The sequence below is a fragment of the Pseudoliparis swirei genome, chromosome 9 (genome assembly GCF_029220125.1).
Source record: "Pseudoliparis swirei isolate HS2019 ecotype Mariana Trench chromosome 9, NWPU_hadal_v1, whole genome shotgun sequence".
Classification (NCBI taxonomy): Eukaryota; Metazoa; Chordata; class Actinopteri; order Perciformes; family Liparidae; genus Pseudoliparis; species Pseudoliparis swirei.
The window spans coordinates 16,165,854-16,181,538 of record NC_079396.1 but is presented as its reverse complement, the minus strand read 5'-3'; the positions used below and the strand labels follow the sequence as shown (position 1 = coordinate 16,181,538).

Here is a 15,685-nt window from a genome sequence, read left to right as displayed (position 1 = left end):
TCCTGCCCTTCAACCTCCCTTCCTCCTTCTTCCTCGTCTGCACTGATAAATATTGTCTGAGAAAAGGTTTCACTCACTATTTCCATGATGGGAGTCCATCTCTCGTATCTCTTATCTCTCTTCCCGTTCTCCTCCTCCTTCACGTCTGCTTTTCTTTTTTCACTGTCTTGACCACTCTCCTCCTTGTCTTCCCCTCTCAGCTGGCACTCTCGTGTCCTCTCTAGCTCCTAAATCCTTTCGTTGTCCAGTTTGGAAAAAACAGCGGAGAGACATGGATGAAATATCGCTGATGGATCTGTAATTCTGTCCTGTGTGCAACAGCTGATGTCATGCTGCTGTTCCTTAACAGGCTATTTAGCATCGAGCATTTGCAAACGTCTTTTATTTTGCGCCAATGGTCATTGTTTTCAAGTTCTAATGGTTTTAATACCTTGTGACATTAAGTTGAGTTCGGAGATAAAAGACATATTCAGGGTTAAGAAAAGTTTCTCAAAAGTTCCAGTTATGAGATATGGAAGTTACAAGAAAAGTTATCCAGTTTGTCTTTTTTAATTTACATATTTCTGTCGTATTTAACCTAATATGAGGCGAAAAATGAAACCGCAGGATTTGACTTGAAATGCCACTCGGCTTTCCAACAATAAATTATATCTTGATTGGTCACGCCATCCCATTTTTTTTCCCAGCGGGAAGACAGGCTTTCCGCTTTTGTGACATCCCAAGAATGCAACTCGTCACCGAGTCTTAACCTAGCTTTTATTGTCTTGCTCTGACATGTCAGAGACTTGGGAATGTGTAATGTGCAGGCATTTTTTAACGCTGTGCAAACCAACGTGAAGATGGAAAAAAGATAATGACAGTTTGTGTAATCTCAACATTTCTGAAGTGTTTTAGAAAAACTGAGACTCTGGATGAGCATGTTTGGGCCGGCTGCTTGAGTGTACAGGTGTTAGAGATGTGAAGCTGCAGGTTGTCTTTGCACATCTTTCGCCGCTGGGCAGCAACATGCCAGCTGGAGAACTGTGCAGTTGGAATATGGAGGTGGTTATTGGGAACATGCAGGCTGTTATTAGGGACTGAAAGTGTTGGTTGGCTTTTCTCTACCGTTGATTTACAGGCGTGTTGATAAAGTTTGCTTGAAGGTGACACAATTTTTTCGACTGCAGATACTTACAGGGGAGGCCTTACAGCTCAATTCGCTCTGAGCTCAATTTTAATATTGCAGCTCTAAATGTGAGATATCCCTCGGCCTGGGGCTAACTCCACCTCAGTTCCAACCGCTGTCTTTTAAAGGTTACATTTGTGCATTTATCTCTGTCAGACCTCTCAGTCCTCAGTGAACATGATGAATACAGTAACGGGCAAATGGGAAGAAACGTCAGGGTTCATGGATCGTCAATGAACGATGAGGAAAGCTGGTTGTTTTGATCCGCATCATATGGATGATGTACTCGTAGCATCCTATGATTGACACAAACCCGAGACTCAATTCAAGCTGGTGATTTAAAAAAAAACACAAGGTTGCAACAACCAACAACTGTTGTGGTGTTGTGAAATGAAGTGTTTCTCACAATTTTGGAAATTGTTCTAAAAAACAAAGTGTGACTGACAATCACGCTTACTTTACCAAGCGATTGTGTACCTTTAAGAGATTGTTTATCCTCTGTTATATTATGATGTACCCTTTGTGTGCCCATTTGCACCGTAGCAGGCTTTTCACCTCATCTTCGAGTAGCTTTCAGATGATGGTAAACTTTCAGAGGACACTTTGTGACAACTAGTCCGTTTAAAGCATATTGAGCTCCTTCCCACCAAGCCCCTTCTTGTGTTGGAGGTTAAATCACTCCACAGTGGAAAAGTCAAAGCCTCTGACTGCTTTGATACACACAGTATCATTTTCAGTCCTTATAATTGTACATGAGGCGTCTTGTTTTAAACTGCCAAAACTGAAACGGTTATAACATTTTCTCACTGAAATCTAAGAGCTTGTGAGAGTCTTCCCTCAGGAATCTGTCAGGAATTCTGCCCTGATATCCTGAAGGAAGAGTAGATGGGCATTCCCGAACCCCTGTAGAGAGAGGAGGTAGGGCCTGGGGGAGGGGGGGGGGGGATACATATTCATCGAGGATTAGGAAGGAAAGAGAGGTACGAGACTGAGACCGAGATTGACTTGAATGTGAGGAATAACCTTTGATCTCAGGGAAACTAACTCATGCAGACACACACATACACACATACACAACCACACACACGCACACACACACACACACACACACACACACAGAGCAGTTGCTGTCTGTCCACACACACAGATACATTAACAGACTGTAAAAGACGTGAATAGAGATTTTGTGTGTGTGTGTGTGAGAGAGATTAGAACAGCTGCTCCTAAGTCTGGCACCACTGGATCTGTTTGACAGATAACCAGACGAGTTGGTGGAAACAGAATGAATGGAAGGATTAATGTTTCACAAGGACAGGGTCATTCAATCAATCGGCTCATCCTTTCATCCTTTCAGCAGACTTTTGCCAGATGTCATCAGATACCAACTTGATCATCAAAAACGTGACTTTTGGGACATGTATACATAGTCAGTCTTCATAAGAACAATTATTATTTTCTTCAAGGGTAATCTTAGGTCAGAATCTCACGAGCTGTGACAATGAGTGGAATATTTGGAGAGAGGCGGGCTGGTGTTGTCAGTCGGTTGTGTTGGAGGACAGACGGCGTGAAACCAGTTTGGGGACGCAGGAGAGAAGCAGAAGGATTTACGGCCCTTAACTCATCGAGGTACTGACGGATGAAGCTTCAGCACCGGCTCTACGTTAACAACTCTGCCAACATTTCCATAGTCCTGTCTTTTATCAACCTCTCACTCTCTCTCTCTCACACACTCATTCTCTCTCTTGACGCCCACAAGACGCCAGAATAATCTTCCCATCCGCTTAGTTACTGTAAAGAAATATCTCAGATACACACACACATTCACATACCCCCCCCCCCCCCACACACACACACACATACGCACACACACACAAACACACACACACACACACACATACACACACAAACACACACACAACATCGTGACCTATCCTGGAGGTCATTTAGTGACGCTTCCTCTTTGACTCTTTCTTGGATCTCTCTTTCTTCCCTCCATCTGTCCGTCATCCATGACGTTCCTCGGGTGTTTTGTCTTCCATAAATAAAGATTACTTCCTGATTTCATCTAGATAACGGAGGCCGTCGAACAGATGCAAGTTGATTTGATTTTGACCTTGACCCAGATGTGGGATTCACAGCTGTTAGATCGATATCATCTCTTAACATTGAAGCCCATGGAAATGGAGACATTTGTTTTTTGGAAGAAATCTTATTTAACTTGATATTTATGCAATAAAAATTATGCGTTTGAGTGTTATAGTAAATCAAAGTACTATTAAGCAGTATCTAGGTCCTTTTGTTTTAAAGTTAGGGATCTTTAAATCTTTTTATTAAGTATTTCATACTTACTATGAATTCCTAATTCTTTTGACAAATCTGATGATGATTTTTACAATGAATTGATGTATGAAACGGGCATCGACCACACTTCACCACAGCCAGTACTTTTTAGTCATTTAAGACCAATAAACATAATATAACGAATGGAAACCAAGGAATCTTTGGTATTTTTGGTTTACAAATTTCATTAATGATTAATCAATCAATCAGTCAATCAATCAATACAAATGCATTCAAGGTTCATGACAGGTGACATTTACACTTGATGTGTCCGCTCTTATCGCTTGTGTTTGTACATGATGTAGCGTCTCCTTCATCCCTCCATCTTTCCTTCCTTCAACCCTCCATCCGTCATCCCCCCATCATTCCCTCTGTCCTTTTATTGTGTGTCTCCCGTCTTATCTCCATGGTTACGTTGCACCAGGAATGTGGTGCCACAGAGGAATTTGTACAATTATTAAACCAGCCAGGGGCCAGACACACACACACACACACACACACACACACACACCTTGTTCTTTCGACATATACACACAGTATAGGTATGCATTCAGGTGGCATCTTTAGTAGGAGTTGATCTTTCTAATTTACATTTTTACATCAAAACATCTCTTTTAGTAGAGAAGTTGTCAGGTCAAATTTAGTAGTAGTAGTAGTAGTAAATTAGATTAGATTAGATTTGACTTCATTCATCCTGAGTGGGAAATTACGTAAAGCAGCAGCAAACATTGTTACAAATATCCAATACAATAAAATAAAAAAGCAGGGCATATTACATTTTATAATTGAAATAATAAAGGAAGTGAAAATGTAAAAAATTAATTGAATTGAAAGTGTATATAGTGTATCTAAAGTATAAAGTGACAGCGGTGCAAGGTTTATTGATGTTCATTTGAGAAGGATCTGGTGATTGATTATAAAGTCTAATAGCAGTGGGCAGGAATGTTCTCCAGTATATATATATATATATATATATATATATACTGCAGGTGTCCTTGAATAGCTGAACTTTTAGTAAGATGAGACAGTGAGCTAAAAGAGGTGTTAGAGCCTCTTTACAAGTAATTTAATTGATAAAATGAGAAGCTGATTGCATTGTTTGTGTTCTCTTTTCAGTAATAGTTCAGTAGTAGTAGATAGAAGAAAAGAGAAGAAAGCTAAAGTAAAACATTTGTTGTAAACAGTAAACGTCCTTAAGATACTTGACATTCTTGTGTGTGTTGATAAACCATTTCCATTAATGTTTTTCGACAGATTTCTTCCAATATAGTTCTTATACTCGCCATCCGTTTCTCTCGCCCTGTAGTTTGACCTGCTGCTAGCTGCCTGTTGCCACAGTAACAGAAATGTAATTGATGGGATTGACAGGTAATTCATGGAGGCTGACCTGGGTGCTCACCACTAATCCATAAATCCTGTAGAGGGGTGTGTGTGTGTGTGTTGGGAAAACAGGGGTCAGCAGAATCTTTTGTTGTAAATGTGTGTGTGTGTGTGTGTGTGTTCACACCAGGCAACAGACTGACTCCTACAGAGAGACAGAGCGAGAGAGAGAGAAAGAGAGAGAGAGAGAGATCCCTATTTCCCATTAGAGCTTCAACTAATTATTATTTTCATTACTGATTGAAAAAAGAGTCACAACCAGATTACTGATACATTTAACCCTTGTGTTGCCTTAGGGTCATTTTGACCCGAATCAATATTACACCCTCCCCCCGCCTTTGGGTCATTTTGACCCGATTCAATGTTTCACCCTCCTGTTACCTTTATATTTACTAACATATTTTACCCTTTGGGTTCAATTTGACGCCAGCAATTAAAACCTCCAGAAAATTATTAGAATTAATATTGTTTTCCAAGTTTAAGTGTGAGGCACTTTATGTTTGTTTGTTGACTACCGAAAGAACACCGACATTAAACATTGAATGGGGTCAAATTAATCCTAAAGCGGGGGGAGGGTGTAATATTGATTCGGGTCAAAATGACCCTAAGGCAACACAAGGGTTAATAAAAAAGGTGATGACTAGCAGATTACAATTTTAAATGTCATTTTAAAAGAACAATCCACAAACATGCGCATGCACACACATTCCAACACTTCACGACGCAAGTCACACACTGTGCTCTCTTAGTGGCAAATGGCCAACGTATTGCAAAAGGATGGTTTGTGCACTTTCCAGTTCATCCAGATGTGTTGAGGCCATTTTAGATGGAGACTTGGCTGAAGTTAATTGTTTTATGCAAGTGGGACTTTTTAAGTCTTTTCTAATATTAGGTGCGGCCAGAAATCTTTAATGTAGGGGAAGGTTTGGTGAAATAGTTGCCTTCAGAATCCGACAAATAATGTAGGATGTGATTTTTCATTCAGCTTTACATCATTTTAAATACAATGTAAAAACACAGTATCGTCTGAAGTACAGAGCAAATCACCTGATCTCTGCGTGTTCAGTCGTGTGTTTTCAGTTAGAAATTAATTCTTTAGTTCAAAGGATCTGCTCTGAACTTTAGGTCAAACTTTAACCCTGGAATCAGAGGAATGCTTCTGGATTTATTCCCCAATGTCTTCGGCCCCGAGGGACGTGCAGAGGCCTCGCTTTCTATTTCCTGTCCTTTTAGATCTCTTTAAGACAAACACACACGCTTTCTTACACACACACACACACGCACAGTCACAAACACACACACACACACACACACACACACACATGTATGTTTTAATTAGTAACCACCTTTCTTTAACTGCAGTCTTCCATAATAAAAGTGTATGTAGAAGTCTCTTCTGACTTTCTTTCTCTACATTAACATATTTCTGGATACCAAATAAAAAAACAGAAACGGAAACTGGTTGGAAATTATGTAATTCATACAGGAAACTACAGCTTTTGAAAGTTGCAGTTGTAATATGATCCTGACAGAGTGCAGTAACAGAATATGAGTGGTTGGACAGATGGAGAAGGGTGGATGAACATGAATGTCCTCCTCCTCCATCCCTCCATCGTCCTTCTCTCATTCAGCAGCAAGGAACACGCACCTCGCATTCCACAGTGAGGGTTCTAGTTCTTGCAGGTCTTTTTCTGTAAGTGCGTCAATGTCTTTGCGTGCTGTGTTTATGTTGTCATGTGTGTGTGTTGTTTTGTGTGTTGCCTGTCAGAGGGAGGAAGTATGGAGACCACAGGCCGAACTCCAGTGATGGATGGTCAAAGTTTGTGTGTTTGTGCTCCGATGGTGAGACAAAGACCGACTCAATGTCGAACTTGTTGAAACAGAAAGACAGTTGTTTTTTACATCCAGGGATTTAAACTCAAATGACATTTTCCATCAAATTGTGCCATGTTTTGGCCTCGAGCTCACCCTGTGTGGACAGTACGATTGACATCTAATGTTTCACCTTAAAAAAGTTTGCATCAGGACTTAATGTGTACACAGTATCTGTAAAAAGGACTTTTAAGGTGGCACAAAAAAAAAGTGTAATTAAAAGGAAAATACACAGGATAGGTAACATGTTCACCTCATCTTCAAGAGCAAAACACATTTTAACAGTAAGAGTATCACAACAACGACAAAGATAATCAACATTTAGATTTATTCATCTTGTATCATGTCTAACTTTAGAGGATCACACACACACACACACACACACACACACACACACACACACACATCCCGATTAAATGTGATTAGTTGTGACATTACTATGTGCGTCATCTTGTTATTTCAGTGTGTTCTGGTTGGACTAGAATGTCTGAAAGACTAAACCAGTGGTCCCCAAACTACGGCCCGCGGGCCGGATCCTCTCACTAGCACCCCCCCCCCCCCCCTCCCGGCTGGCCCTCCAGTAGACAAGAGAAACGTTATGTGGCCCTCTCAGGAAAAAGTTTGGGGAACCCTGGGCTAAACAGTCCATCCGAGCTTCTCGTTGCCCATGAGAGCAGTTTTGTCATCGCCGTCCAAGCAGCTTCAGGTCTTTTCCGTAAAAGAGTGAGGGATGACAAGTGAAAGAGAAGAGGATGCAGACAGCCGCAGAGCTGGAACCTGAGTGTGATTCGAGCGCCTGGTGCTCATTACTGATGGGAATCAGTTTTTTGATAATAACTCAGAACCTAACATGACTATTATGTAGGTTGTTAACATTACATCAATACATTACTGTTTTGACGTTTTGTTCTTGAGTTGGAAGGACTCAGGAGGAGTCAAGGATCAACGCATGAGGTTGACTTTTTTTACAACACAAACACAACAACAAAATTACCACACTTCTTTTTTTGTTTTCTCTTGTTTTCTCACTATTCAGCATTTTTTCCTTGTTTTTTTTTTTTTTTTTTTTTTTTTTTTTCTCTTTTATTTTTTTCTTTTCTTTTTTTTTTTTTTTTCAGATGACTTCCTTTATATTTTATTTTTTTTTTTTTTATATTTTATTCCTTATTTATTTTTATTTATATTATATTATATTATCACACATCCTTCCCTTTCCTTTTTTTGTTTTCCTTTCCCTTCTTTTTCTTCTCCTTTTTTCTTTTTTTTTTTTTTTTTTTTTTTTTTTTTTTTGTTTTTTTCTTTATTTATCTATTTTCCTTTCCCCTAAAGTTACTGTGAGAGACTTGTTCTGAATTGTATACTGATGACCCTATATGACCTACGGAAGTCAACAATACCATCAGCGAACATATCGGCTATTTCTTTTTGGGTATTCTAAATGCTTTCGATGCCACTGGGTTGGATTTTGTGCAAAATCAGATGAAATCATGCAGGTTCACTTCATTCAGCTCGGACTCCAGTCAGTAGCAGATGTTTCCCTGAAAGACTTTCCCTGATCAACCTTATTTTAAAACAAATCTGCTGGGTGTGATAAACAATTTTATTTTATTTCACATTTAACAGTCATAGTGTGTCTATAATAATCAATAAATGATTCTCCAGCTTATTAACTACTGTTGATGGAAGTTTTGTTATTGTTTTTTTAATTTTGAGACATTTCCGATGGATGTGTCAGTTTTAAATAATTTCTTATCCTCTCATATTTCCTCTCTTAATCTAAGTTTGACTGTGGTAATAATGTGAATGTCTTCTTCTCTGTATCTCTGCAGCTCTTCCACGTTGCCTACGTCTTGATTAAGTTCGCAAACTCTCCCCGTCCGGACCTTTGGGTTCTGGAGAGATCCGTCAACTTTGGTCAAACCTACCAACCCTGGCAGTACTTTGCCTGTGAGTATTGCTCATGATTCCAGATGTTTGGTCATTAGAATCACACAGAGTCAGATTCCATCAGCATCACTTCATGCTTTCCTAACCTCCCCCAGGGTTAGACTTAATTATCCCTCTAATCTCACAGTTTAACAGCAGCCCCAAGGGCAGGCAGCTGATTGGTCGGTTAGTTTGTTGGTCAGGTCGGAGGAGGGGGAATATTACATCATGGAGCTGCTAGCTGATTGGCTGTGGCAGCTGTCAGTCCAGGTGGGCTCCAGGGAAATTCCTGACAAGTCTGACAACAGGCCACAGCTTGATATTCACCTGAGTAGAAGATAAAGGGGGTTTGTGTGTGTGTGTGTGTGTTTGTTTGTGTGTGTGTGTGTGCATACGTGCGTGCGTGTGTCTACTCATTCATTTGGATTATTGAAAGCTGCTCCAGGTGTTCAAGATACCAGATCATTTAAATCTTTGCAGTTTGATACCATCTCTACCCTGGAATTCTTGAAGGTGCAGCCCACCAAAGCTTGTTGTCTGATTGCTGGTGAATACATCACTGCATGGATACTTTATACTCCTCTACTCACAGGGACTCATTGTCTGTTTGTTTAATGCTCTCCAAGTGTGAGCATTGGGGAGCATTAAACTGCCCGGAACATATTTATATTTGTTTATTTAAACTACAAACTTTCATTCATGTTGCTTTTGGGGTGTGTGTGTGTGTGTGTGGGGGGGGGGGGGGGGGGTTGACCTGCTGGTGCGTTTGAGGTACGGTTGGATGGGATATCTTGACATCACCCATGCCTCCTCTTCTTTGTCTTGTTTTCGTGGTCGTTCAGTCTTCCTCTGTGTCAAGGTCACTTCTGAGATACCATTCCAGGAATGTAGCTGTGTCTTCATGAAGAAACAATGTCACTTAAACAAGCTGAACTCTCAAACTGTCCGACATAGTTTTACAGTTCGATTTGTCTTTAAAGGCAGAAGACGGTTTCTCTAAAGCCAAATCAAACAGCTAAGTTAATGATGCAAGGAAATTAAATAAGTTCAACATAGATGAGATATCATTGAGAACAAACCAACCTTTTTGTGTGCTTCCACACTTGTTTTGGGGTTAATTTGGTCTATGCCGAGGGAAAAATATCTGATAAATTGTTGCACACTGACTTTTTTCAAACAAAACGAGTAAACATGAGGTTATGCAGACTGACACTTGTTGATGAGACAGTTTTGGTGATAGTCATCCTGCATTTTCACGACAGAGATTTATGCAGCATGTTAATCTGTATATTAATGTTCCCTGGTGTCACAAAGAGGTCATAAATACTCATTATAAGCATTATTAATATAATAGATAATGGATGTTATGAATTTGAATCAAGGCTTATTACTGTGGGATCGCTGCTGCACATTATTGGTGTGTATGTGTTTAAGTGTCTGTGTAGGTGTGTGTGTGATTATAGGACTTTTTTCTTTAATTTTTGGTCTTTAAATATTGAATCGGGTCAAAATGACCCGAAGGCAACATAAGGGTTAAATGATGTATCGATTAATAAAGACGAGTTGTCAAATCGGTAGTATTGGGATTTGTATTGATTTAGATCAGTTATGTTTACAGCGGCTTAAAGAGAGTCATACAGAGTTAGTCTTGTTGGTGGAAGATGATTATTAATGATGGCATTCCAGCTGTTGTGAAGCTGAAAAGGTATATTTAAAGAGAACTAAAGGAAAACTAAAATATAGACCTCCACCAATCCGAGACCCTCCTCTAATTATCACACTGAGACGCATCATTAAAAGGTTCACACACTCCTTATGTTTAGCACAAGGGGATTTTCACACGCTTGCAAATGTGGTAGTGATTGATTCAACGCTTTCTCCCCCCCTTTTCGCTCCTGTATGTGTGTGTGTGTGTGTGTGTTTGTGTGTGTATGTGTGTGTGTGTGTGTAGCCTCCAAGAGAGACTGTATTGAGCGTTTTGGACAGAGCACCATTGAGAGGATCAGCAATGATAACGACATCGTCTGCACCACCGAATACTCCCGTATCGTCCCGCTTGAGAACGGAGAGGTGAGTGTGTGTAGAAAGTACTTTAATGTCTTCGTCCACAGCTGTAGAGCGTAACTAGTTATCAGTTCATTCATTAGTTCATTCACAGAAAAAGTAGCTTATTTTTAGGCCAACTTCCCTAATTCCAACTGCTCAAATGTAAGGATTTGTTGCTTTTCTTTATTTTATGTAACTGATTATCTTAAAGATTAGGACTGGACTAGAATAAAGGATGAATAGATTGATTGGGAGAAATATCAGTAGATTCATATTTTTTGTTTATTGAACACATGAATATGATATGGCCAAAATCTTCAATTATGATATATGCCATTTCATGTCTTAATAAAAAATCTTATCACGATAGAGCATGTGTTTTTTTTAAGTCAATTATTTTCTATATTAAAGAACCAAACGGTCAAGTCTATTTTGGCGTACTCCTGTCTGAATTAAATATTTGACAAATGAAAAGTAGAAACTGGTGACTTAGTGACTCATTTATTGTGAACTTTACTACAAAATGTTCCATCAGTAAGTGCTTTTTATTTATTGATTTGTGTATTGTTATATCTTGATATATGATTTGCCACAATACGATTACATTGAATGAGTATTACTCCTTTTATTTAATTATCACACAGCCCTTACTGTCAATGTAATTGTTTTCCATGTAGTTATAATATTGTACATAAACAAAACAAGAACTAAAATAGGACAGAGGGTACAGACATTTTTTTTTAAAGCATATGATCATAAACGTATTAAGTTTTAGTCAGGAAAACAATCCTGCAGTATTTGCATGCAATACAGAATCAAAATCAAACATTTAGCTGATGCCACGATATTAAATCGTGAATATTATTTGGTGGATATCATCCCTTTGATAATTACAGGACTTTCCCAGACTGTAATGTTTATATTCCTGCACCTGTTAGTCAGCTGACAACCAGCCTCTGCTCTCCTCTCCCAGATTGTGGTGTCCTTGGTGAACGGTCGGCCCGGCGCTTTGAACTTCTCCTACTCCCCAGTGCTGAGGGACTTCACCAAGGCCACCCACATCAGGCTTCGCTTCCTGAGAACCAACACGCTGCTGGGACACCTGATGGGGAAGACGCTCCGTGACCCCACTGTCACCCGCAGGGTAACGCAATACCACCAAATAGGAATGGGTTGCTGATGTCATATTCTTCCAAAGAATAACTGACAGAAAGAGAATAAAACTTCCTTGTAAATGCTTCTTGTATTACAGTTTGTCATTCCAGAATTTCAGCATAACTTATGCATATTAGACATTCTTTGGTGGGTTTAGTGGAGTTAAAGAGATTCATCAATATATTAGATCGCAATTGGCTAAAGGAACAACATAAATAATACATTTTCACTTTACTTAAAGCACACAATGACCACTTATTATCACATTACAATGCCTTATTACAGTGATAATAATGCATTATAACATGATTATAATGTATTACTATGGTAATTATAACACTATGATCCTTGCTAAAACCAACTCAGTGAGTGACTATGAAGTCGTATGATACTTGAGTTGTTAAGTCATTATAACACTCTAGTGTCTTATGATTATTGTTATCAAGCATTATGAATATTTATGAAAGCTTATAACTATAATTTAACAGTGCTACAAGCAGATTATAAGGCATTATACATATGTTTTATGAAGCATGGATGTCATAGAAAGGGTTAGTCAGTATATTAGAAGTTTGAAAAAACATGATGTACGGCAACAACTTGATGATAATAACTCATGTTGTGTCTTATTTTCATTTGACAGTACTACTACAGCATCAAAGACATCAGCATCGGAGGACGATGTGTGTGTAACGGACATGCTGAGTCCTGCAACGCCAATGAGCCCAACAACCCCTACAAGTAAGACACAAATTGATACCCGACCTTCAAAGGGTCAGCGAATGTCACACACACACACACACACACAATCTGGGAATCAGACAGCACTGTCATGAATCACAGACTTGTGGCAAACCCAAAAAAAATTGGCTTGATTTTGTAGTGTAGGTGTGTGTGTGTGTGTGTGTGTGTGAGACTGTATTGAGTGCATTGTATGTCTTGGTAAACACAGAAGGTTCTAAACATGATTTATGTTACTACGGTGACTCAGACACGTCTACCTGCTGCAACACACAGAAGCATAGTATACACACATTCCCACTCCCACACTTTTAAACACACTCAACGCTGCAAAATGCATATTATCAAATCCATATCCACGAGCTACTGCTCTGATCTGATGTAAATTTGTTTAAATTATCCTTGGCTGTAGTTCTGTGCCAGTGATGTATGTCTTCATCATCTTCAACATGCCTTCTAACCTGTGATGCAAATCACAGGGCATGAGCCGGCTAATTAATAATGAAGGAAAGGAATTACGAAAAAATGTCAAATGCATGAAACAAAGTAGCACTAATCTGTAACATCTTTCAAATATATATATATATATATATATGTCAGAGATTTGAACAAAACTTCGTTTCAAATCTTCAGGAACAAATTTCATATCAGATTATCATTAGTCTCAAATCTCAAGCAGAAAAACAAGTCAAGTCTGAACAACTGGTGGCAAAACAGCTGGAGTTGGAGAGGAAGACGCATATTTCTGATTACACCTTCTAAACAAATAAGCCTCTTGTCTTATAATTAGTTTTTTGTTGGAGCAGTATAACAAGATGGAGCCTGTTTACATTTGTGTCTGTGTGTGTGCGTGTGTGTGTGTGTGTGTGTGTGTGTGTGTGTTATTGAGTCTGTGCATTTCCAGAAGTGTAGGTGTCTCATGAGAAGTGGAAGTGGGCCGTATATATGTAATTTAACAATAGGTGTGTGTATTGCATGATTACATTAGTGTCTGTATGTGGAGGTTATTTGTACTCGATCTCAGTCTCTTGTAAAGCCGGTGATGTAGCTCTTTCCTTGTTGTTGTACGTGACTAATTTGGGAACTTGGGAGGAATTATAGAGGGAGGAGAGGGAGACGGTGGAGGGAGAGCTGGGAATTGTCCGATTTTTTGATGTACAGTGAAGAAGAATCTACTGCTGCTGGGAGGCATTCACACTGTGACCCTACAGAAGATATTTAAGCTTCGATCTGTCTGACAGTAGATACAGAAAGACAGGTGGCTCTTTTTTTGTGGTTGTTAATTCCTCATACGAAGGTCTGGAACATCACAATCATTTCTAGCTTGCGCTAAATAATCTGGAGTTGAAGACCATTTGACTTTCTTTCTTTAAACGCTTCAAAAGTGATGGGAATCTTGAAGAGATTCTTACGTAAAGATATGTTTTAGGGGAGAAACTTTCCATAATAACGAACAAGGAATCATGCGAATAACATGCAAATACGGGGGGGGGGGGACATATTTGAACATCAAAATCCATTGATTTGTTTGCTTTGTGCAAACTTTGGATTTAAAGTGAACAACACATTTATAAACTAACTGTTTTACAATGAGGAATGATAATAAAAGTCATTTAGCTTGCTCAAACTACACCTCACAGCTAGCTATCAAACACAAGCAGACAATGTTACGTCTTTATTTTATCAACTAAATATTGTGTTGACTGTCACCCCAAATAAGTTCACTATTATAAGGGATTTTTCTATTAAAATCTCAACAAATTCCAAAACTTAACTTACCTTGGAAAATGTCCTGTCTTCACTGACCCTTAGTAGCCCTAACCTGGATTCAATTTGAATTACAGGTGGCATACCAGGCACAATAAGCAGCAGAATAACATACTGATCGACATCATTAGCCCAAAATGGGTTGTGTGCTGGGTGTTGAGATGCAGTCTGGGTGAATCCCTCAGGGAGACTTTACGATATGCGTTTCACTATAAGCAGACTGCAATAAGTCTCCAAATGTCACATCTGTGTTTGAGTGTGTGTCTTCTCGACACTGAGCAGAGCAGAGTTCAGCCTCAATCACAGGTGTGTGTAGGGTCAAAAGCTGTTGAAATGCAGCTTTGCGTGTCTGTCTGTGTTTTAGGCAGAAAGACGTAGGAAGAGGACTGTGTGTGTGTTTGATGGGTGTTTGTAATATCTTGACGGGGCCCCGATAGTTACTATAAGAAGACGTGTGTATACTTTCATGTATTTGCTGGCCTGCACGCACATCTTCAAGCAATTTAATCTAGAAGACCTTCTTCCCCAGATGTGTTACACATCGCAGGAGGACTTTATGAAGCATTTAGATTTTTGTACAGAATATTGCTATTTGCTCTCCTTTCCTCGTATGCTCTTTAGACATTTAAACTAATTTAAACACCAGTTAAGTAATCTAAAATTAAAACATACCAGGTGCTCATGTTAATGTCACCAAACTACTTACAGGTTCTCTTCCACAACACAAGTATGTGCAATTCATTCACGAATTTGTTAATGGCTCTAGTTTCCAGTTTCAGTCGGTATGTGAGCTCTAATCTCTTTCTAGCAGCAGAGGTATATATTTACACGACAGGATGTGTTTACACTGCCATGATAATGCATGGCGGTTTAACAGAGAGTGCCTGCAGGCGGATGTACAGTACAGGCAACCTGAGAGAGTCCTGGCTTCACTCCCTTTATACCACATTAGAGAGATTTCACCAGATTATGGGAACAAGGCACATTGATACTGCTCTCCTGAGAATAAAATGGGCACCACTATAATCCACTGAAACTTGTATTTCACCGTAGATGATAGTAATGGTAACGGAAAGCTTGTGACGTACTGCGTGTCGTCCTTACAGTGAATGTGTGTTTATATTGTAGATGTCGTGTTAATAATGCATATGTTTAACTGGAAATGTAACCAGAGGTTTTAAATGACGCTGAGCAGGGCCTGAACATGTCTCATGGAGGACTTACACAGTGGCAGCTCGGGGTTAAACCTTGGGTACAAAATATGTGTACAACATAATTGATGAAGTTTATGAT

At 39.3% G+C, this 15,685-nt stretch overlaps 1 protein-coding gene across 2 annotated transcripts in view; it reads left to right on the top strand.

Annotated features, from left to right (window-relative positions):
• Positions 1–15,685, top strand: part of lama5 (laminin, alpha 5) — a 96,260-nt gene that overhangs the window by 23,781 nt on the left and 56,794 nt on the right. For both annotated transcript variants that reach the window (XM_056421989.1, XM_056421988.1), the window contains exons 3-6: positions 8,587–8,704; positions 10,635–10,753; positions 11,703–11,873; positions 12,528–12,625. In XM_056421989.1, coding sequence (XP_056277964.1) covers positions 8,587–8,704; positions 10,635–10,753; positions 11,703–11,873; positions 12,528–12,625 — 506 coding nt within the window. The remainder of the gene's footprint in view (positions 1–8,586; positions 8,705–10,634; positions 10,754–11,702; positions 11,874–12,527; positions 12,626–15,685) is intronic.